The sequence below is a fragment of the Telmatherina bonti genome (genome assembly GCF_933228915.1).
Source record: "Telmatherina bonti genome assembly, chromosome: 3".
Taxonomy (NCBI): Eukaryota; Metazoa; Chordata; class Actinopteri; order Atheriniformes; family Telmatherinidae; genus Telmatherina; species Telmatherina bonti.
Window position 1 is genome coordinate 12,444,570 of NC_136621.1, and position 23,638 is coordinate 12,468,207.

The window sequence follows — 23,638 nt, forward strand, 5'->3', positions numbered from 1 at the left end:
GTTTTCTGAAAACATCATTAAACATAAACATCACAACTTGAAATGAAACTTGTAAATATGCTTATCTTAACATATTTGCGTTAAATGAGTCGATGTGTTTATAACCGATTTTACACTTAACATTAGGTTTTAAAACAGACATGAGACCCATTTTGTAGTTTTTATTTAATAAAAAAAAAAAAAATCACATTTGGCACATTAGAAAAACTAAAAATGCTTAAAACCCATTAGGTGTCACACCTATAAGCTCTATATGTGCATTTTTACAGAACCGAAAGTGAAGCTAAACCTTTTTCTCTGCTGAGGTTTAGTTGCTATTATTAAGTGGCTTTTCTGGGTGTTGTATGTTGTTCTGGCTGCTTTTGAAGGCCTCGCTCAGCTCCTGAAGGTCCCTCATGAGGCCCACAAACTGCTCCTCCTGTAAGGACGAAGCAGCTATCATTACATGGAAACTGTCTTCGAAAACTCAGCGCTAACTCATGAAGTGAGAACAGGAAAATGCTGGCTCTTCCTCTCTGGATTTATGTAGGGGGAATTTCATATCATCCCTTCATATGATGCCGTCAAACAGACAAAAGGAGACATTTTAAAAATGGCAGACTGCACAAATTCTACAAGAGATTTTTGTATGAAAAAGTGTATTACAGTATTAGAAACACACAAATTTAATATAAATTAAATTTAACAGAAATGATAGATTATGCAGCATTGCTGAAACGTTGCTTAATTGTGCAGAATTTCAAAACCTCAAACCTAATCAGCAGGTGATGCTGGCATTTAAAGCCTTGACAAATAAACTTGCAATATACTCAACTAGAGCATTTCAATACTACAAGAACACCTATCAGGCCATCCATCCATCCATCTATCCATCCATCCATCCATCCATCTATCCATCCATCCATCCATCCATCTTCTGCTGCTTATCCGGTGTCGGGTCGCGGGAGCAGCAGCCTAAGCAGGGAATCCCAGACTTCCCTCTTTCCAGCCACATTTGTCAACTCTGTGGGGGGGATCCCAAGGTGTTACCAGGCCAGCTGAGAGATATAATCCCTCCAGCGTGTCCTGGGTCTTCCTCGGGGTCTCCTCCCAGAGGGACGTGCCCAGAACACCTCACCAGGGAGAAGTCCAGGAGGCATCCTGACCAGATGCCCAAGCCACCTCAACTAGCTCCTCTCAATGCCTATCAGGCCATCAGAGTAATTTAATTTTTATTTTTCATGTTATTTATCCCAGTTGGGCCCTGTGATGGACTGGTGCCTACTCCAGCGTGTACCCTGCCTCTCACCTGCTAATTGCTGGGGTAGGCTCCATCTTCCCTGTGACCCTTAACTGGATGAAGCCGTATAGAAAATGAATGAATAAATGAATCCCAGTTCAAAATTAGGCTCTGCATTTCCACTTCTTTAGGTGTACAAAAGAGCACTGGGCCGCCCTGTTTTGGAGCCCAGAAAGCAGTTGGAATGGGTTATCAGCCTTGTTTGTGGTGCACTTCAACAGAGGTGAGCCACTGTGGGTCCTCTGTGGGTCCCTCTGTACACCAAGAATTAAACTAAAAACCCAATCAAGTTTGTGTATCCGACTGAAAAGCAGTAATCTGGCTGGTTTTTCTGTGTGTGGTAGTATTATCTCTCAAACTATTTATTGTATGCTCTGTAATATTGAAACGTCTTCAGAGGGTTATTGATTATAACAAAAAGAGATTCAGCATGAGAGAAGAGTGAGTGAACTGTTAGTCCACACTTTAATAATTCTAGCCACTCTGAAAAGAGCTGTAAACTCTACCGCCTTTATGTGACCTTTTGATCAAATCATGTCAGACAATTAAAGTCAGGGAATAATACGTGTCATAGTACGTCTTCTGTAGTGGGCATCAAAATATCCGAACCCATCTGAACTAGTATAACATTTTCATATAAGCTATTTGGCTGTTGTTGTGGTGAATAGATTAAAGTAAGATTTCTGGTGTGTATTTTTCTTTTATCAAAGTTTAATACAAGCCCATATTATCCCCTGATTGTTTCTGTCTTACCAAAACGTTGACTCTCTCGGCTGCTGCAACTGCAACAGTTAGTTTCCTTTCGTCTTCTTCCCTTTCCTCCTCAATCACACCAAGCCTGCAGAAAAAAAAAAAAAATGAATGAACATAAGAGATGCTCATCACCAGCATCACAGATCAAGTAATGGAATCATATCAAAGCCTTTACTGTTCAGAGCTTCCAAACATCCATGCAGAGTGGATTCAGAGTTTATACAGACAATAAAAACACAGTTTTACAGCCTCACCTGAAGATGGCGTTGGTAAGCTGCTCTTCTCTCACAGCCAGCATGTTTCGCAGCTCGTGCGCCTCAGCCTGCAGCATTGCATTCTGGTCCTGGCTTTGGATAATGAAATCCTCCAGGCGCTTGGCCATGTCCAGCTCCCGCTCTGTCACCTGCTCTATCCCCAGACGGAGCTCTGACAGCTCTTGAGTGTGCTGGTAAAGAATTACAGGTGGATGTTATAATTAAACATGTGTTGTGATCAAACAGAATTGGGTCACCTTCGCAGCTGGCTGGCTTTACATACCCTGTCCAGCAAGCTGAACTGCTCATCCTCTGTCTTTATCTCACTCGACTCCCTGTGGTTGTTGACTATAATCCAGGGAACTGGTGCTGGGGGACGCTTGACAGTGACATTCTGTACAATCCAGATTAAACACGTTTGTCATCATTTCTTTAATTAATCAGTTATAGAGGTATATTTAATATGTTTTATCAAACAGGAAGGATTTGCTGCCTTGGCAGCAGAGGTGCTAAAAAAAAAGGGGGGCTTGTTCCTGTTTGTACTCACAGGATTGGGTGGAGAAATGAGTGGCTGGTTGGCGGTGTCAGGTTCATGGTCAGGTGTCGCCAGAGCTTCAGAGCTTGTCTGCCTCTTCAGAGCCTGTTTGTAACCAGGCCGTCTGTGTGGAGCACTCTGAGTTCTGGTGACCGGCTTCCTTTCTTTCATGCTCCTACGAATCCTCCCATCACTGAAGAACAGACCGATTATCAGACATGATTTGTGTTGTACACATGAACGTCTGAAAGAAAGCAACACGCAGCGGCATCTGCTAAAAGCCACTCATGCTTACAATCAGCGTGATTGGCTGTTTTGTCTCCACGATGCACTGAAAATCTGTACAGGGTGTCTCTCGCCTGACAGCAGCTGGGATATGCTCCTTCCCCACTGGGACCACACATGGAATCAGCAGGTATTGAAAATGTTGGATGTAGGTTCCTCAGAAACCAATTGTGTCATGGTACATCCAATTTATTCTCTTAGTCTAAAGTGATATTTGATCCATATAACTCCTGAAGATATAAACACATTTATGCATTTATTTTTCTGTAAATTTCAGATTTATGGCGTTGTAATACTTTTTTTCACCACCAGCATTTAGGCAGGAAAAAGGACATAAAATTTTAACCATACTTTGAATGTCTCTTTTCTTGTGGAGCTTTCATGATCTGTTTGGAAACTTTGCTCCTGTGACCTGATCATGTGACTTGTTTCAGAGTTTAAAGTGCTGAACTGAAACTTTATTTGGTGAAAACAGTTTATCTGTGCTGGAGTGACAAAGAAAATTCAACCTTTTCTGTCTGCAAACTCAAATATCTTCAATAAACAAAATGAAAATGTTTGTCACATGACTAAATAACTTTTTGCATTCAGACCTGCTGTAACTTTGTCATTTCTTTGAGTAGACAAATGAAACATTATTTAGAAAGAAAAGTGTGAATCTTATTCTCTTGACTTCCTTAGATATAGGAAATTGTTCAGACTATATGCGCTATATTTGCCCCCCTCTTTCCATGATCAGTAACTCATAACATCATCATACATCATAGAAGAAATATTAACTTTGGTATGTGGTTGAATGAAGCAAAGTCTAAAAGGAACCTTGTCATTTGTTTATCATATGCCTCCCTGCTTCTCTCCTGCTGGGGTGAAAAAACTTCTAAAATTTTCACTTATTAATTTCTTTTATTTAATACTTTGCAGGAGCAGCTATGTTTTCTAGTTTTTTTCTTCCATGAATCAACTCAATGTCCAAAACACCTTGGAATAAGCAACCAAAGCAAGAATGAGCAGATGTCATTCAGCTGTTCTCCATCTCTCTGTGTTTTCAGAGAAATAAAGCTGAACGAGGAGCAGAACGGTGAGGATGGTGGCTTAAAATAGAAAGTTTCTGATGGTGAACTCTTCCAACACATCTTAACTTTAGACATAAGTGAAAACCACTGAAAGTGTCTGATGAGACACTTTCAGTGGTCATTGTCTTATTTTTCCTTCCACTTAAAGGAAGGAAAAATGGAGATGAACACAGTGACTTGAGTTCCCAACATTCAAGCATGAAATCTGAGCATTTAGGGAATCAGGACAACTCAAATTACAACAAAAAAAGTATGACTGATTGAAAACATCCTGATGAAGGTGAAATCAGCAACTGAATCAAAGCTTCAGCTAGATGGGAGCATCGACTGCACATGGTCCGTTCACAGATGGTTATGGTTTAACTTTAAGCTGGTTATGTTGAGGGAAATTACACTGTTATAACAGTAATGGATCAACTGGGAGGGACAGTATCCCACCATGCTGGCAGCACATCGACAAGCCCACACCCACAGCAACCCCAAACCAGGACTTTTGCAGCCCGCTTTCCTCGCTGGACACAGCTTTTATGCTGTGAAACCCCTCAGATCCGATGCCAAGCATTTTCCTTTTTCCACTGGTAAGAAATACGTAGCTATTGTCAACCTGTTCGGAGCTCCAGCTGTTTTAAGCCATGCGGCCATGCCAGCTGGTGTGTCGGTGCTGCTAAATGACTCTTCTCTGCTTTTTGTTATCGCCACAACAAATATCACCACAACTGCGGCGGCCTTTGGTGAAAAGGGCGCCAATCTAAACGTTCGCTACCTTCTTTCTACCATCTTAGCTGCTCGGCTAATTCGCTGCCTCACGTCAAACTAAACCAACTAGTCGTCATTTCCGTTTAACGTAACAGAGGAAACGGAAACCTCGGTTGACAATTTCTTGATTTCTCATGGCTATTATTTTTCAAGACACTTTTTTACGAAATTATGAGAAAACACTGACAAAGACGTTTTTTGTTCGGGGCTGGATTCTTACTTCCGGGTAGGTGCCGCAAGTCTTCATGGGAAATGAAGAATTTAGCAAAAAAATGACCTTTTGTCAGCGAATAAAGTCGGACAATTCTACTTTTATGATTTGTTCTGCTATTTTTCAAGATTTATTCATATAATACGAAGTTTTCTGTTAAATTTAGTAATTTGGCACCGTTTGTAAAATAGGCTTGGATTTGGAGGCCTATAAATACCGCTCGTGGCGTAGTACATGCTGGAACCGTGTTTGATACGCCTTGCTATTATAAGCCGCTCTATGTTTCAGCTTGCTGCCAGTTGAACGGTATGACCATGGGTTTCCCCGTGGGACCCATGGTGATGTGATCCTTTGTATCCATCCCTCATATCGTGGCTGTAAAAACGCACTGTAGAGCAGGCAGATATATAGACCGGATACGTGTGCAATTGGCGGTCAAGCAGGTTTTTCTTTCTTGTTTTTATTTAAATGTTCATGTTGTTGGATGGGTTCACTTGTTGTAATTTGGCACCGTTTGTAAAATACACTTGGATTTGGAGGCCTATAAATACCGCTCGTGACAGCGTACTTACTGGAACCGTGTCTGATACGCCTTGCTATTATAAGCCACTCTAAGTTTCTGCTTGCTGCCAGTGGAACGGTATGACTTGGGTTTCCCCGTGGGACCCTGGGTGATGTGATCCCTTGTATCCATCCTTCTTATCGGCCTGTAGAGCAGGCAGAAACCTAGACCGGATACATGTGCAATTGGCAGTCGAGTCGGTTTTTCTTTCTTGTTTTTATTCTTGTATAGAAAATGAATGAATGAATGAATCCCAGTTAAAAATTAGGCTCTGCATTTCCACTTCTTTAGGTGTACAAAAGAGCACTGGGTCGCCCTGTTTTGGAGCCCAGAAAGCAGTTGGAATGGGTTATCAGCCTTGTTTGTGGTGCACTTCAACAGAGGTGAGCCACTGTGGGTCCTCTGTGGGTCCCTCTGTACACCAAGAATTAAACTAAAAACCCAATCAAGTTTGTGTATCCGACTGAAAAGCAGTAATTCGGCTGGTTATGTTGAGGGAAATTACACTGTTATAACAGTAATGGATCAATGAGACAGATAAAAGGTTCTACATATGCAGTGTGTTGTCCTCTCATCATTTTAAACTCTGAACATTGATACAGCTGCATTTTAGGCATTCGATCTTCCTATGACACTGCGGTTTTATGTTTCAGTTTTAGCAAGTAATTCAAATGTCTGCAATCTCTCCATTTTTTCAGCTTTGGGCAAAGTGTTGCATATTTGGAAAGATTAAACACATCAAATTTAGAGAAGGCAGATTGCATCTTGTTGGCAAAACGAGTATCTTAAAACCAACAGTTTGCTATAAGAAAATGTCGTCCATCTTACCCATCTGGAAGGCCTCTGGAGTCCACAGGCAGCTTCTGGAGAGAGGAATGCAGAGGGCTGTACTTTCCAAGGTCTTTGGGAGGAACATACACTGGTTTGGATTGTCCATTTTGGCTGCAAAGAAGAAGCTGCTTTAGCAAAATATGTGCATGTTTATAATAAAGATTGAGAAAGGACTGAAAGGCTGATCTCAATGCCTTTCAGTGCAGGACAAAGAGGTTTAGGAAATCCTTTGTCCTCACAGCCTTTAGACTCTACAATGGGGCCTTCTTTAATATTAATTGATATTCTTATTTCACTCATTTTAATGATAAGAAGAATATGTGTTATTCTTTATATATGTTAAATAATGAGCTGCTGGTTGTATGAATTTCCTCCATGGGGATGAATAAAGCATTTATCTATTTATAACCTTCAGATTTACCTGTTAACAACGATCCGAAGTGCATCGGGACCGAGTGACTCTGCTATCTGGTTGAGAATTGAAGGTAGAGGGCTGAGCTGGTCCACTGTGTCCTGAGGAAGAAACAAGCTCCAATTTACTCGAGAGGTCTGGAAACTGTGGTATGTTGAGCAGTGAAATAGATCAGTGATGTTTAGAGATAAACATCACTAAACACTCTTAGAGCTGTGTTTTTCAACCACTGTGCCACGACAGACTGGTGTCCCATGAGAGATCATCAGGTGTGCCTTGGGAAATAATCCAATTTCACCCAATAGGTCTAATAAAGATCTCTGTGTTCTTGCAAACAGGCCCAGGTTTCCTCTGAGTGAGTAGAAATATGAAAGAACCTTTTTTTTAAATGTTTATTTGATTCATATTTAAGACATTTTGACAAAAACAGCTTTATATTGTTAATATAGGCCACTGGGTTTTATTTTGCAACATTTTTTATTTGTGGTGTACCTTGTGATCTTTAAATGAAAAAAAAAAGACCGTAGACCTCAGAAATGGTTAAAAACAATGCGACAGAAACCCTTTCAGAAATAGCAACCAAAATGCACAGAATTTGGTCCCACCTGGTCCTTCTTATGGATGATGTCCACCAGCAGGCCATGGAGAACGGCTAATCGCAGGGGCAGATCAACATAGCCATCGAATGATGTCATTGGGATTTCCGTGTCTTGATTGGACACTGTTTGCAGAAAGCTCCTCATTCCATCCCAGTGCTGCTGCAGGAATTCATTCATGAAGAGCATGTACTCCTCCTTCTCTCCGAACCTAAAACAGAGCAAAGTATTTAATCCGTGTGTCGAGTTTATTATTATCTGCATGTGCTGTATGCTTTGCTCAGATGAAATCTAAGAAGAAATCACTTACAAGGTGAAGTTGGCTAGATTCTGGATGACTTTGGCCGTTAAGGTAAGAGTACGCAGGGTGTTTGTCTCTGGATAAGGTTGTGTCAGACCAAAAAGAGAGGGACTGAGAATGGCAGGGCATAGGAAGCGAAGGAAGAGGGAAGCAGAGATGAGACGCTGCCCAATTTCAGCTTTGCCCTGGTCCTCACACAGCTCCACCCAGCTGGAGAAGATCTTGTTCAGTTCTTCGGGAAAAGGTCTGCGGATACAAGAAATAAAAATAGTTAAACAGCGGTTCATTTGTTTTAGTTGTTTTGTTTTTATTAAGGCATCTTTTCTCACCCATGGATCTCAATAATCTTCTGCACCACCTCCTCACAGGTTTCCATCAGGTGCTTTTGGTTGTTTGACAGATCAGAGGCAGGACATTTACGAGGGTCAACTTCACAGTTTTCCCCAGAATCGTAAAGCCGGGAGATGAAGTCCCCTGCATCAAAAAGGCAGCAAATCCAGTGATTTGGATGATTTGCATCACTGAAGAGATGCAACTTGCATCGTTAATAAGATGCAAGTTGCTGTCTGTACATCTGAACTCACCTAGTGTGTCAATGAGATACTTCTGGCCAACAAGCTTCATATATTCATCTATAGCTTTGGTGGCCAGTGTGTTCTCCCTGAAGATCAACGCTTCCTTCTCTCCGAGTCGCTCCACCTCCACGCTGCCCAAATCAATGAGGAATTCCTGAAGGATTCAGAAATAAAACAAAGGCGTGATTATTATTTTATAAACCGGGTTGTGTTCAAGTTGTCCAAATACGTGTTGTTGTTCTCCACCTTGGCTTTGCCGATACTCTGGAGAACATGGACCAGAGCCCCGGCCAGCTCTTCTTTCTCCTTCACGTTCAGAAGTGGCTCCAATTTTTTGCACATTTCCACGTAGTACACCGTCACATACTCTGCAAACTCTTTGTATTTCTCCATCGGCAGCACTTTTAAATTTTGGAAACGGGCCCTGATGCGGAGGGAAGCCTGTGGCCCCAGCAGCTCTTTGGTCCCAGCTGTGCCTGAAGCCTTAAATGGAGCAATGGGGTACCACTTCTCCTGATAGGTCCTCCCCCGGATATCTGCTTTGGGAATTGCCACGCTGCCCAATGGGTGCAGACTGGAATCATCTCGGGAGTGGCGCTTCTTCTTTGGATCATCCTCTCGGAAAAGGTGCAAGCTAATTTGGGAGACTGATGGCAGGTTGTCAAGCTCAAACAATTCACCCCAAAATAGCTGACACCCTCCGGCTGCAGTTCCACTGGACCCCGGACCTCCGGAGGACCCAGTGGAGTAATCCCCGGCTTGGCTTGAGCGGTTCGGCAACTTCCCAACAGCCCGGCTGCTGGTGCGGGCAAACAGGGTTCCATCCAGATGGACCTCACAGTAATAACGTCGTTTGGGTGGCAGATCTTTGGCCTCATTGACCCACAGACTCAGAGAGTTCTCTATGCGTTCAATGTTATCCTGTCAACATGGAAGGATGACATGGTTTAGTCAGTGTTTTGATAATATGAGGCTTTTTTTTTTCTTTAAATTGAAGCATAAATGGGTGGTGGCTAACCTTGTTGGGCTGGGCAGCCCGTCTCAGGTCTTCTATCCAGCGGTCGCGTTCAGCAGCCGAAGAGCAGCCAAAGCAGTGGGTGTTCTCAGAGTTTATCACCTATTTCACAACGAACAAAACAACACTGAGTTACTGGACAGAATTACTCTGGATGGCATAACTTTTGGGTGATGATCTGTAATTTGACGCATAAAAAAACGGGTTTCTAGGACTGCTTTCTTCATCAGCGCTGGACTACTGCAATTTCTTGGTATTTTGTCCTAAATATGTTCTGAAAAGCCTCCAGCTGATCCAAAATGCTGCATCCAGAGTTCTGATGAGAACAGCTGAGGTACATTTCTCCAGTTTCCGCTTCGCTTCATTTGCTCCCTGTTAAGTCCAGAACAGTAAAATTCTTGCCCTCACATATAAAACACCTCATAGTCAAGCTCCATTGATCTCTTCTTGATAAAACCTACAGTTAGGGTGGCCAGGCGACCCTTTAGTTATCCTGCCATGGTTTGAGGCTGTTGGGGGAATGTCCCATGATGCACTAAAAATTTCCCATTTTTCTCTCTTTGCTCTTTACTCTCAGTGTATTAATACCTGACATTGTTGTTGTTAATTTGTGTTTTTCTCTTTTTTTTTTTTTTTTTTTTTTGCAGGTATTCCTGACTTAGTGTTATGGTGCTGTTGACCCGTCTGTCCTGTCCTCTGCACCCCCAACTGGTTGATGCGGATGATTCTGGTCCTGATAAAGGTGTTTCTCCCTGTTACAAAGGGAGTTTTTGCCCTAATCGTTGCCTTGTGCAACTCAGGACAGAGAATTAAATTGTTTTTTTTAGTTGTACAAGTATTTTTATAAACTGGTTTATATGTTTTTACCCTCATGGTTTATATTGTCTTAATTGGATTATAATCAGACTCCAATTACCTGAACTTGACTGTATCTGTAAAACTGCCATACAAATGACTGTTGTGAATTGGCGCTACACAAATAAAGCTAATCTGAGTCAAAATACTTTTTAAAATTTATTTACTCTGGCTTAGTAGAGATAATTTATAATCCTTTCTCAGTAAATAACAACAGTATAAACCAAAGTTTACCTCAAAGCAGTACTTTTCCCCTAAAATGGAGCTGTGGACCGGCCTGATGACGGTGCTGGTGTCGGCGCTCAGATCTAGGCTTCCCACTGGAATTGACACAGACTCCCGGGAACCATAGTGCCTTCCAGTTTAACACAGGGGGGGGGGTGTCAGAAACAGATGATGTGGAAACGTTAAATACAATGTTTCATGTATATGTCTTCACTACAATCTGAACTGGAACTATGTAGACACACACACTCCCAGTTCTACAAGAAAATACAGGGCCCACTCTGTATTTGTTCAATGTGTTCAATCCATTTGTCAATAATCAGATTATTTTTGTTGCTTTTTGGTTTAAACATGCAGATCCATGAATCCGTACCTTAATAAACACCAGGATCAATATTCCCAACGTTTGGGTGCTTTTGCCATGAAACAAAATTTACTCATATGAGTCAGCTCAAGTTTCATAAATGACTAGTGCAGGGAAATAAACATGTTTTTGTCTGCTGTTATTAATGAAGCATTATAAATGAATAACCAGAAAAATAAATGAAGCCAAACATTCGGATGTGCTGACGTGGAATGAGTCAGTGGCGCAGCAGAAAGCTGCAACTCCGAGATGTGGTGCAGATATTAACAGTCGGATGACTTCAGAATTTTTGTGGAACTTATCTAAAATTGTAAAGATTAATTTTTATCTTTCCTTCTTTGTTTTTGTGCCAAACTGAATAAGAAGAGCAGCAACTGGACAGCAGCACAGAAAAGTTACATCAGCTTTAGATTGCAATCTTTTCCCCTCGCAAACAGTGTGTTTTACCTGCTTCCTTTGTTTATTCCCACTGGGCCCAGCTGGGTGGTGCTATTCCTTTTGGCTTTGTCAAGACGCCGCTTGATCAGTGCCTGTGGATGAAGAAGGCAGGCACAGTGTAATTGTTTATTACGTCAGCAGGAAATGCAGTGCTTGTAGATAGATTATTGTGTGTGTAACACACACCCTCACACCACCATCTTGGGTCTTTGGCCGAGGACCACCTGCCTGGCCCACGGGGTCAGGACTGCACTCTGAACATCAGGATAAAACATGTTAGCACAACCATGCAGTAACAGACGCGGATGTAAATTTTTATAAGCAGACATTGTGGTCAGTCCTGAATATTTTTTTAGGTCATTATTTCAGCCGGGTTTCTTTATTCCGAAAATAATCCAAGATACAGTTTGGCTGACGGTTTTCAGAATAGATATTTTGGCTTCTCAAAGCAGGAAAAGCTCACTTGATGAGAGTTTGACATCATTAACAGGCTTAGTTTCAGCATGTGTAACACTGTAAGTCAATTTGCTAAAGTCCACTGCTTCTGCTTCAGCATACTGTCAGCAATTATTTCTACACTTTTACTGAGGAAAACATTTGCTATGCAATATTTCTAAACACAAGAGAAACACAGGATGTGGTTTTGTAGCTGGAGGCTCACACAGAAATGGAAGTACAAACTACATCAACCAATTATAGCCTGCTCCAGTGGTAATAATTAAAAGACTGCACTCTTCCACTATTTAAACTTCATGAGCAATATCATGTTAAGATAAAAAATACAGAAGTTTGTCTAATTTTGCAGAACATTTCTTATTCTTAATGTCTTTGCTTACCCAAAGCCCCACCACAAACAAACCAGCGCCTAAATCCCATCATTGAATGCAGAGATGTGCCACAATCCCGTTACTTCAGCCTCTTTAACATGTCCTTCTTCTCTCCATGTGTTGCTCGTGACAAAGCCGGCTGGCAGAATCAGTTCAGATCCATCGCTTCCACACTGCACCCTCTGAGTTTCTTCTTAACACACCGTCTGAGCCGAATGGGAGCTCAGCCCATCTATATCTTTCTCTGCAAGCTTTCATTGGACAGCTACTTCACCCTGATGATGCTATCTTCCTCAAAAGACTTGTAGAGGAAGCAATTTGACAGAGACTCACACAAATTAGCACTCAGCTATTTCCTCTGTGACTAACAATAAGTAGAATTATGTTTTTACTCAATCCAGAAACAGCATTGCTTGTGTAGTTAAACCTAGAAAAAACCCTAAATAAATCTGTTCCTCTATTTAATTTAGATGTGTGATTTTGTGTAATGACCTGTGTCGATCTCTGCAAGGTTCTGCATGCTGATGTTGGACAAGCAGCTGCTGACACGGTTTCTGATCCACGTCATCGGCTGAGAAGGACACACATGAACATAATATCACTCTTAGACAACTCTATGGTGTCTGTGTCTCCTTAGAGAAGATGATGTTGATTGTGTGTTTGTGGTACCTCATCTTCTTGAGAGATGAGAATTTGTCCATCTCCAAGGATACAGTTGCTGATGTCCCATAAGGGGACCTCTTGAGGTGGGCTCCATGCTAATCTTGGGAGTTCAGTGGGGACAGTTGGTGTCGAATCAACCTCATCCAAATCTGGCACTACACACACACACACACACACACACACACACACACACACACACACACACACACACATTCATCCCATTACTACACAGTTTACTCAGAGGAAACACTGCTCAGAGTTAAAGCAGCAACTTAAGGTCCCATTCTGAACCCATTCAGTAGAATTAATGTGATCCAAACAGCTTCCATCTCTTGGAAGAACGGATGCTGATGTTTGCAATCTACAAACGCTTCAGCAGCATAATTGGAGGCGCATGCTGACCCCTGTTTGTTTACCATTTATGATAATTATGGCATGATGACACTTATCTCATACAGCGTTTGGCCCCTCCCATTTACTGATGCTATCTCTCGCTCATATCACACCAGCCTGAGCTGTACCAATGTGGTTTCGCTAACTCTCCTCCATACATCCTTTTTGATTTGCATGATCTTCGTTTCTGTTTGATTATGTTTAATTTCTTTTTACAGCATTAAGTTTCAGAAAATAAAACCGTAAAAGGAAAAAGGAAGAGACACTAGAGGTGAGCTGCTGGTTATATAAAATAAAAATAAAGGCCAGTCTGAAATTTTTTAGGAAATGAGACAACCCACAGAAATGCTGTTTCCTGTACCATTGTCAGTGTTTTCAGCTGTCTCCGTCATGGTTTCGCATGTTGGTCCCTGTTCTAAATAGCTGTCCAACCTCATGTGTTGCACCTGTGTCTTGTCAAGTTTCCCCTGTGTGTGCCAAGGTGTATAAACTCCCCCCTCAGCTCATGTTTCTGTCAGGTTGTCAGTTTTTTTATTTTTAGTTTTAGTTTTTTAGTTTTGGTCTTCAGCATCCCAGCATTAGTTTTGAGCTAAATAAATAAATAAAGATACTTTCTTGCACCTAAACCGTGTCTGCATTTGAGTTCTCCGTATCGTGTCTCTTTGGCATTGGCAGATCCTAAGCCAGTAGTGAGACTATAGATTATGAGATGTGTTTTTATTTCATATCAGATGAGCTACAGCATCCCTTCTACAAAAATCTGAAAAATCTCGTAAGAAATTATCTATTTTATGACTCAGTCTTGCAGTAAATGTGGTTGTTTTGTGCCCACAGACATCATTTTTATAATTTTTTGTGGGTGTTTTTGTGTGTTATCAAAATTAAAATGAACAACTAAAACAACTCTAACTAAAAAAAAAAAGATTATTTGATCCAGAATAATCCAGTTTGTAATAACTGTGCTCATACAAGCCAGTTCTGTTATAAGTATGATTGCATATTGCCCAATTCATGCTAAATTAGCAAAATGTCCCAGTTGTGCATTTTCAGAATAGCAGTAATGGTTTCTCAAATCAGAAACTTTATAAATGATTCTACATGTTCTTTAGAAAAATTAATTTCAGACTTCAGGAACCTAAGTCTAGTAGTGTTTGAATAGAACCAAAATTAATGTGAAGATAATGAATGAAGTGTTCCTTTTTGCTCTATTTTTTTTTTTTTTTTTTTTGCAAGACAGGCTTCAAACACTGTGGAGATTAATAAATCTCATTCATAGAATAACTCTGTCAACATTTAAACTATCTCAGTTTTGTAGTTTCTATTTTAGCAGGCTCGGGTCTGATGAGGCCAAGGTCTAAAAGAAATTAAAAAAGCTTTGGAATTAACCTTTAACATTTTCCTCCATGCAACAATTTCATGTAAAAAGAGGAGGATGATATTTAAGCTCCTCCTTGTCCATCAGTTATGCTGCGCCACCTCATTACTGATGAATCCATAAAGAGCAAACCGATCTGCAGCTTTAGATGGAGTGGATTGTTTGGTTGCAGTTTGCAGCTTGTACCACCAGGTGTCAGTACATCCTGCATGCACATTATATTACTCTGTAGTAGCAGAGGAATTTTGACTGCTGTTTTTCCATTATCTTCCTGACTTTTAGACACCATTGCAACATTTGCTAAAAGCTTTTTAGGAAGTGCGAGTTCTGAAATCTGTTTAAGTCTTTTTTTGTGTGTTGGAAAAGAAAAATGTTGTTGAGATTGTTGGCTTGGTGATTTATATAAATGTGAGGGTAGGAAGGACTGCAGCGGCAGTCTGTGGCAAACACCTCCACTCTTGTTTCACACATTTACACAAAAAGATGTGTCACTGATTCAGACTGCCAGTTTTCTTTTGATTTGGAACATAACCTCTCTCTTTTACGTGAATTCTTTATACCATCATCAAATCATCAAACATTTAACTGGCTGTATTTAATACATGGCTGAAACCCTTTTTGGCTCCTGATTCAGAGCTATTTTGCTGATTTGCCCAGTTTTTCACCTTCTGTGGAAACTATGATTTCCAGACAAGCTATCAATAAATGTGTATGTCTTGGCATTCATTTGTCAATTAAAGACTTCTATGTTTTCCGAAACATGAAATGACTGAGTTAGTTATAGCTGTTTTCCTGCAACTCTATTCTTTCTCAACATAACTTCATGTTAACATTGTACACTTAGCTTAGTATTTAAAAAGAGATGCATTTGTCACATGGTGTGAAATTGTTGTGTGTGACAAAATCACCAGCGTGTCACATGATGAATTTGTTTTGCATCCCACTCCATCAGCTGTGCCATTAAAGGTTTTTGACATGGTGACTTAGAAAATCAGCACAGCATTAAAAACATCACATTCAACCAGACTTTGGAAACAAAAGCTGAATTTGGAACTGTATGGCGATGTGTTCTTACATGGCAGTGATGTCAGGGTGCTGCTGCGACTCTGCAGCCTGGGCCTCTTGAGCTTCTGGGTCACATTCATCAGGTATCTTTTAAATAGTGTCCCTCCACCTCCTTTCTGCGAAGGGTCAGCAGAGGGACACCCTGAGGTGTCTGTAGCAGCTGCAGAAGAGGATGACGCTGCGTTGGCTGAACTGGCAGAGCTGGAGGAAGGTGTCAGAGCTCCAAAAAGTGATCCTGGGGGCTCGGACAGGGCCCTTCTAAACGGATTCTTCCTGGTGCCTCCAGACCCTTTATCAGGCTTGGTGCCGTCTCCACCTTTCCCACTGGATGAGACTTTGTCTCCAGAGTCCTCACTCAGGGCCTTGCGCCAGTTTTGCACCTTGCTCCATTTGTTGCTGGAGGCCTTCTGAATTCTATCCATCGTAGAAGTGGACGACGCTGTCGGCCCTTCTCTTTCTTCTTTCACCTCATTGAGTGCTCCCTTAGAGCCGGTATGCCATTTGTATGTGTTGAGGGCATCGGTGGGCTCAGTTGTTTGAGGCTCAGTAGAAGTCTCCTTTTCTCTCTCTGGTGATCCCCGTTCCTTTGGTGGTGGCTGAGCTGCAGTTTCTGAATCCTTCTCCTCAGTGCCCATTGCAGATTTTCTGTGTGTGACTAAATTTCTCCCTCTGCAAGGCTACATCAATGACCATCAAAGAAGACTCAAACCTGCTTTTCTTGCAATTTTCTGCTATCTTGCAGAATGTTGCGTATGCTAAGGCAGAGGGCTTTCTTCTCTGGCTCGATCTGTCTGCTTCCCTCGTTTCCTGTCTTGCAAAAAACGTTATCCGTCAACAACATGCAAGTAGCTGCTCTGCCGTTGGTTGCTTTGCAGCAGCACTCTGCTGCTCTGAGCTGTTTTCTTCCGCATTGAGTAGCGCCGAAAAGTTTACCTATTTACAAAAATCAACCCAAATGTTGTGGCACTTTACATTTTCATTTAATACTTCCCCTCCTCTCTTCTTCTTCTGCTTTTAAGTCTAAATTTGTTTTTAGTTATTTAAATGAGCTATTTCTTCTTCCGTGTAACTCAAAGAATTGAAAATAGATACTGTTGACACAGTGAGAATGAGGGCAGACCTGGTGGAGGTGGTTAACAGGTTCACTTTTACTATAACAGACTCTGTGGCAGAAAGATGTTTCCTCTGTCCGATTGTATATCATTTGTCACCTGAGAGTGTAAACATGGGTTTGCACAAGTTTTTCCTCTCTTGTCACTTGAATAAAAATTAAAAGTCATTTATATATTAATGACTGAATTTATTCCAAAGAGCAAAAACTGAACTTTAATCACTGAAATTTCCCCTTCCATCCTTGCAAATTTAATTATTAGTATTTTTTTTTGCACTAAATGTTGTAGAGTAAGTTTGGCTGTGAATATACAAAGAATCTATCACACTATCCACTTTTTTCCACTTGTTATTTGCTACCTGTGGGTGTATGGACTTGTGACTGTTACCATCAGTTTCCTGTCATAGCGATTCTGCATTTCCTGCTCAGATCAGTTTGTCAGACTCTTGAAACCACTTCCTGTTCTCAAGCTGCTCTCGGTTGTACACACCTGCAGGAAATTTCTGTCTCATTAAGGCCTGATGTCCCCAATAATGGCATCCTGGTACGACGCACTTGTGGACCTTTAAGCTGCTGATGGCAAAACAGAACTCTCTCATATGTGGACGTCCTGTTTTGTGCTTCTGCTTCCCTTTTTTGTCGCTTCAAAGAAAGCTTAAATATGTTGCATTAAAACCACAGTCAAACAATAACATTTACCTATGTGTTTTTCAATTTGAAGGAAGGGAATGTCAGTCACTCTCACTGGGGTTTATTAAGACCCTCTGCTGGTTGTGTTTTGGTACTGATAATAGTGTTGAATGGAAATGTAAATTTTATCTTATAACATCCCAATTGTTGACTATTTGTAATTTATTTTTTAACTTTTCTTTCCAAATTCTTTTACAGTGTCATTGCTGTTTGATTTTAGGTCAACTTCTGTTATTCTGAATGTCAAATTGTTTTAAACTGGTCTAATAAAAAAAAAAAAAAAAAATCATAGAATTAGATTGCTACTTTATTCTGGCAACCAATCAAATAAATAAATAAATACATAAATAAAAGAAAGGAAGAAATCAAATCACAGAAATGACAAGCAAACCCTTTAAAAAGAGGTGACATATAACAGTATTATTGAACTCCAAGTGTGCAGCAGATAATCCTGGCTTTTCCCATTCAACTGTGCCTACAATTTGGAGTTATACAAACAAAATGGGAAGGTTGTGAACAGGAAACACACAGAACTACCAAGGAAGACGTCAAGGCAACAGGAGAGAAAACTTCAAGCAATAAGTCATGAAATGTAAAGTAAATGAAAACAAAATACACAGAAAAAGTCAAAGTTTATGAGTGAGTTGTGAGAGACTCGCTGAAGGAAATTATAAAAAAAAAAGGTCAAATCTAAACCATCATTAACACCTAAACAGAGGAAGGTCATAGCTAATGAAAGAGAAGTAGTAATGGATGGCAGATGAATGGATGAAAGGGATTTTCAGTCATGAATTAGCAATCTGTATTGGACAAAGTGATGATGCTGAAACTTCAGTTCTGTTCAGTTCTAGTAAATCATACACATTAACAATGAATTACATGAGACTTATAAAAGATTGGAGAAAATGTCAGCCATTATCTACAGGCCTGTTGTACATATTAAGGTCAATATTAGACCCTTTTCTCATTTTATCAATCAAAACAGGTTTGGTGTTGATAATTCAGGGGCTAATGGCAAGAATATCTGAGTATTTTGAATATTTAATGGACATCTACTGTGTTATTTTCTGTAATTATTTCTTCTCTTAGCAACAGCTTCCTGAAAAGGCTTATTGGTTGACGTTGTGGCAGTCTGCAGCAGAAAGCGCTTCCAGTATGGCTCCACTAGATGACGATAGAGAATAAAAACAAAGCCAGACATGCTGTAGAGCACCATATTGACCCACAGCGCCACCATAAAACTCAACCATAACAGTGGAACATTTGGTGTTAACATTACATCAGATAATTAGATTAATATGACCCACTTCACCATATTCACACACTGACAGCCAATTTAGGATCTCCTACTTTATGTTAACATCATCATGTTTGCACAATTGGAGGAAACTGGACCATCTGGAGAAAAACCCACAAAAGCAAAGGCTGTTGAGTGTCTGTGTTTTGGACTTATGTACATGAAAAAATACATCATTTAAAAGAAAAAGCAACATAGCAGTCTCCAACTATGACATTCAAAATCCTGAAATAGCCTTTGGAGCACCTCAAGAAAATCCCTTCATGATGTGAGCCTTAAACTCTGTCTGTGTTTATCCAGTTACCATAAAAAATGAATGAACACCAGCAAGATGAGAGTAAAACGGGCCAACAGCTCATACATAAGGCTTAGAAGGTCTGCACTAGTTTGCAAAGCTCCTTAGATGTCAGTAATGATCAGATTCCCAGACCAGCATTGATTACCTGTGGCCTAAAATGACTGTCTCCATTTACACTTTAGGGTTTGGCATTTTGCCCAGGTCGCACACTTAAGAGGGTATATGAGACCTGTAGATACTACTTTTTTATTTTTTCAATTTTAGGCTTAAAATAATTCACTTTGAAATGCATTAATGAAACGTTCATTGCCATGCAAATGAACTTATCGTTACTTTAATTTAATTTTGCTTGCATCAAGTTTGGACAAAATGAGTGATAAACTTTCATGTGGGTAAAGGAATTTTTTTTTTTCTAAAGTTGTTCACATCAGGACATAATATGAACAAATGTGCTCCTCACTAGGAAGTGAAATTAAGTAAATACATTTTCAGATTACTTATTACACACAATTAAAAAACCTTAATATGTATGCATCCCAGCAAGTTCCCCCCAACAACAGCAAGCTGCAAACTGCATCAACCCCAAGAGATACGTCTCAAACTCTACAGGGCTCAATTAGCTGTTCATTTTGAAAAAAGGTTGTTTTTTTTAAAGACAGAAAAAGTATGGCTTGTTTAAAAATATTGCAAAACAAACATGGCAAGATAGTGTAGGTTTGCAAAACTGCATCTTAACAAACCACAAGATGTATGGAGCAATGTTCTCTGGACAGACAAGACCACAGTGGAGATGTTTGGTAAAAAAATCCACAGTTGCATGTTTGGAGAAAACCAAATGTAGAATATCAGCACAAATACCTCATACTTCATCTAGCCAGCATCTAAAGCTTGGCTAAACTAGGATTATGTAAAGGAACAACGATCCCATTGTCAACAACAGACCGCCAAATCTGCCAAATGGCTAAAAAAGAAAAGAATCAAGGTGTTACAATGGTCCAGGCAAAGTCCAAACTGCAACCGGACAGAGATGCTTAAAGAGGGGTCATAAACATTCATTCATTTGTTATACTAACCGCTTAGTCCGATGAAGGGTCGCGAGGAAGCTGGAGCTTATCCCAGCAGTCTTTTGGGCAAAGGCAGCGTAAAATGGACAGCTTGCCAGTCCATTGCAGGGCCACACAGAAACAAACAACCACACATGCATTCCTAAGGACAATTTAGAGTAAGCAATTAACCTAACATGCATGTCTTTGGATGGTGGGAGGAAGCCAGCGTACCTGGAGCGAACCCACACATGCACAGGGAGAACATGGAAACTCCACACAGAAAGGCCACTGTCCAAACCTTTCCCCAGCTGAGGATTGAATCTGGGACCTTCTCACTGTGAGGCCACAGTGCTAACCACTGTGCCACCGTGCAGCCCAGGTCATAAAGAAATACTGAAAATCTCTGTGACTTGCAGCAACCCTCGAAGGAAGAGTAAGTCAAAATTCCTCCACAACATTGTGAAAAGAAGAGTTGAAGTTGTACCTGCTAAAAGTTGTTCAATGAGATGTTACATCAGAGCTGACAAAATACTCCCAGGCCCCACTGGGGTGATACTGTCGCATCTAACAGTAGTTAAAAGTATCACTAAATGTCATTGTATTTATAGCAGTTATATAAGCTAAAATAATAACACAAGCATTCCCTCCATGATGACATGTGTTTTATGGGAAGATGTACTTCTCCTGTGAGCTTTCTTATGATTATGATCAGAGCTAATTGTTGGGTTATTTGTTAAGGAGAATGTTTCATGAGATTTTTTTCCCTCTCAGAGTGCAGCCTGCACTTGTTTTATGTGCTTACCAAGAATTTGCATCATATGGTGAATCCATTGCGATCCTGGCCACAAAAAGCCATGTGAGGGCACATTCTCCTAGGACAGTCATAAAGAGGGTTTTATATTACCCAAGACTCATGTGCCTGAGTCTAAAATGTAATTTATAAATTTCCAGTTCTGCTCTTGTGCACTTGCTTTGTACATTTCACAAATGACTCAAACATTGAGGTCTCACTAATGGATTTTGTTTTGTTTGGCTTTCCTACTATATTCCTCATTGAATAGTCAGATGTTTGTTGTCTCTGAGCCATGTGAGCTCTTAGTGCAAGAACTAATGTTGAAAGCACACACAGCCATTCAGGAAACATTTAATTGCCAAGTGTCCAGTTACTGCAGTACTGACATACTCGCGTTACGGCTTAGAACTATAGTACCCATTAAATAAAGCTAAAGGTCCTCTCTTTTTCTGCCCTCTTTCTCAGATTTTTTAACAATTCTTTTCACAAGCTGACACAATTTCCTGAGGTCCTCTTGAAATAACTAAAACATGATTTAGCCAACTAAAGTACAAAAACATCCTTTAAATCAGTTTACAGCTTTTCTCATGGATATGTAATTTAAGGCATGTCTTGATTACAATGTACTGCATCTTGTAGTGTATCATTATTGTAGGTACAGTGGTGTAGTCCAGGGTATACGGGGGTATATGAAAAATTGAGAGTATACACACTTCTTGAGGGACCACTACACCACTGCATATACTGTGTAGCCTGAGCACACACAAAAATTCCCAGCTCAGATTACCAACCAGCAGAAGATAGCATATTCGACCAGAGAGATATTAACACTTATACTTGATAAATTTATCATACAGTATTATAAGTTTTCTTAAAGAAAGGAAATTTTGCATCATCATCATCATTCATTCATTCATTTTCTAAACCGCTTAATCCAATTCAGGGTCGCGGGGAAGCTGGAGCCTATCCCAGCTGGCTTGGGGCAAAAGGCAGGGTACACCCTGGACAGCTTGCCGCTCCATCGCAGGGCCACACAGAGATGAACAACCACTCACGCTCATACTCACTCCTAGGGGCAATTTAGAGTAACCAATTAACCTAACATGCATGTCTTTGGACAGTGGGAGGAATCACCATCATAAAATTGGTAATTCACATTGTTCTTGAAGAAGCTGACAAAGAGGTTGCATAAAAACTGAGAAAATTAGGAGGCCAAAGATTGAGCCATGGGGTACACCACAAGTCAGCTGAGCTGTTGAGGTAAAGTCTTTCAGGGTGACTATAAAAGGTCAGTTCAGTTATGTGAGCTGAAAATTCAAGAGTCAAATTTAATTTTTTTTCAGTGGTAAATGAATAATTATAAGATGAAAACTGTCTAGGAAAAAGCAAGTCTATTTATTAAAAAAAAAAAAAAGATATAAGAGCTGACTTTGAAACTTGAATTTTGAAGTTGAATTTGGCCAGAGTTAAAGATGGGGATGATGGTTTGAACTGGTACATTGATGTACTATTCCCACCCCCTCTTAATTATTTCAATATAATTTATGATCTTATTGTTTCACAAAAAGCACTTTGAATGGTCTTGTACATGACAGGTGCTACATAAATAAACCTGCCTTGCCTTGCAAATCTAATCTGAAATCCTCACTGAACATGTATTTTTCAAACCAAACAAAATGCCATTCTGCAGGTTTACATGTGGCAATTTGGTATTATAGTTTTTAAAAAAAAGTATTTATTCATTCATTTATCCTACTCTTTATCATAATGTCCCATAATTTTGGAGCTAAAATGAAATACAGTTGTAGTGTATCATACAAGTCAGAGCCATATTCTCATATTCTCCTTTAATGTAAGGTTTAATCTTCAGACTCATTTTGTCCTTTAGCATGTTTGCTGAGAGTAAAGAGGCAGTCATATTTCTGTGACATTTGGACTCACAGTTTAACACACACACTCCAGCTTTATTTCACTGCCCTGTAAACATATGATGTTAATCTGGTGACTGCGGCTGAGCTGGTTGCATAATGTAACTGCAAATAATCTCTGTACCTCTTTGTCTGCAGCGTTATTCATGCTGTGTTCTATAACTTTAGAAGCTCATTTAATTCGAGCCTGGTTATTAGATTCGCTTATTGGTGCCTGTCCTCTGCTGTTTGTCCTTCAGATGAACAGATGTGGTCAGTGGAGAGTTTTTATGAACGCAGCGCTGAGAAATGGAAAAAAACTGGGGGAGGAGCGAGCGCTGCGCGCGACGCGTCGCGTCACATTCAGGACTAAAAGAGGAGGAGAGCTCTCACAGCCTGTCCTCCGGTGTCCACACTTCATCTCTAAAGGCGTAATATGATCATTGCTTGTTGCGGGATATTTAGATCAATCGCCACGAACTGCTCCTGAAGAGGTTTCTTCCTCGGTTAGCTCAATTGCCTGTTATTATTCCAGCTACATGGCCGGCTAACACCCACCCGGCTAACTATTAGCCACGAACCCGGCGAAGTGAGGAGCCGAAGAGGGGGAATGGCAGTTCACTCGGGGTGCCCTTCCAGAAGAAACATTGCCTAACCAGACGAAACCAGCTCACATTTATTTGTGCATTTCAATCATAGGTAAGCATCAGTTATGACACTTGTGTTGAGTCAAAAGCGATTTGCAAAGTTAGCATTAGCATGGAAGCTACTTCCAATAAGCTACAACACTTATTTGTTATGGTGTTAGCCAGCGCTATCAAGTTACTGACACATTTCATACATATATATATAT

General features: G+C 40.5%; 2 protein-coding genes across 3 annotated transcripts in view; one reads left to right on the plus strand and one right to left on the minus strand.

Annotated features, from left to right (window-relative positions):
- Window positions 1-237: 237 nt before the first annotated feature.
- rasal3 (RAS protein activator like 3) lies at window positions 238-16,278 on the minus strand (the record flags this gene model as incomplete). The annotated part of the gene is made up of 19 exons (XM_079262336.1): window positions 238-418; window positions 2,033-2,117; window positions 2,287-2,477; window positions 2,570-2,680; window positions 2,834-3,014; window positions 6,537-6,650; window positions 6,961-7,052; window positions 7,557-7,758; window positions 7,858-8,094; window positions 8,178-8,322; window positions 8,433-8,577; window positions 8,670-9,344; window positions 9,442-9,540; window positions 10,528-10,648; window positions 11,330-11,412; window positions 11,507-11,574; window positions 12,640-12,718; window positions 12,817-12,905; window positions 15,654-16,278. 19 exons carry the CDS (start codon window positions 16,276-16,278, stop codon window positions 308-310), a joined length of 3,453 nt encoding a protein of 1,150 aa, XP_079118462.1. The 3' UTR covers window positions 238-307.
- Window positions 16,279-23,162: 6,884 nt separating this feature from the next.
- Window positions 23,163-23,638, plus strand: part of LOC306774738 (SEC14-like protein 1) — a 29,453-nt gene continuing 28,977 nt past the window's right edge. For both annotated transcript variants that reach the window (XM_079264895.1, XM_079264896.1), the window contains exon 1: window positions 23,163-23,484. The gene's annotated coding sequence lies outside the window, so the exon portion shown is untranslated. The remainder of the gene's footprint in view (window positions 23,485-23,638) is intronic.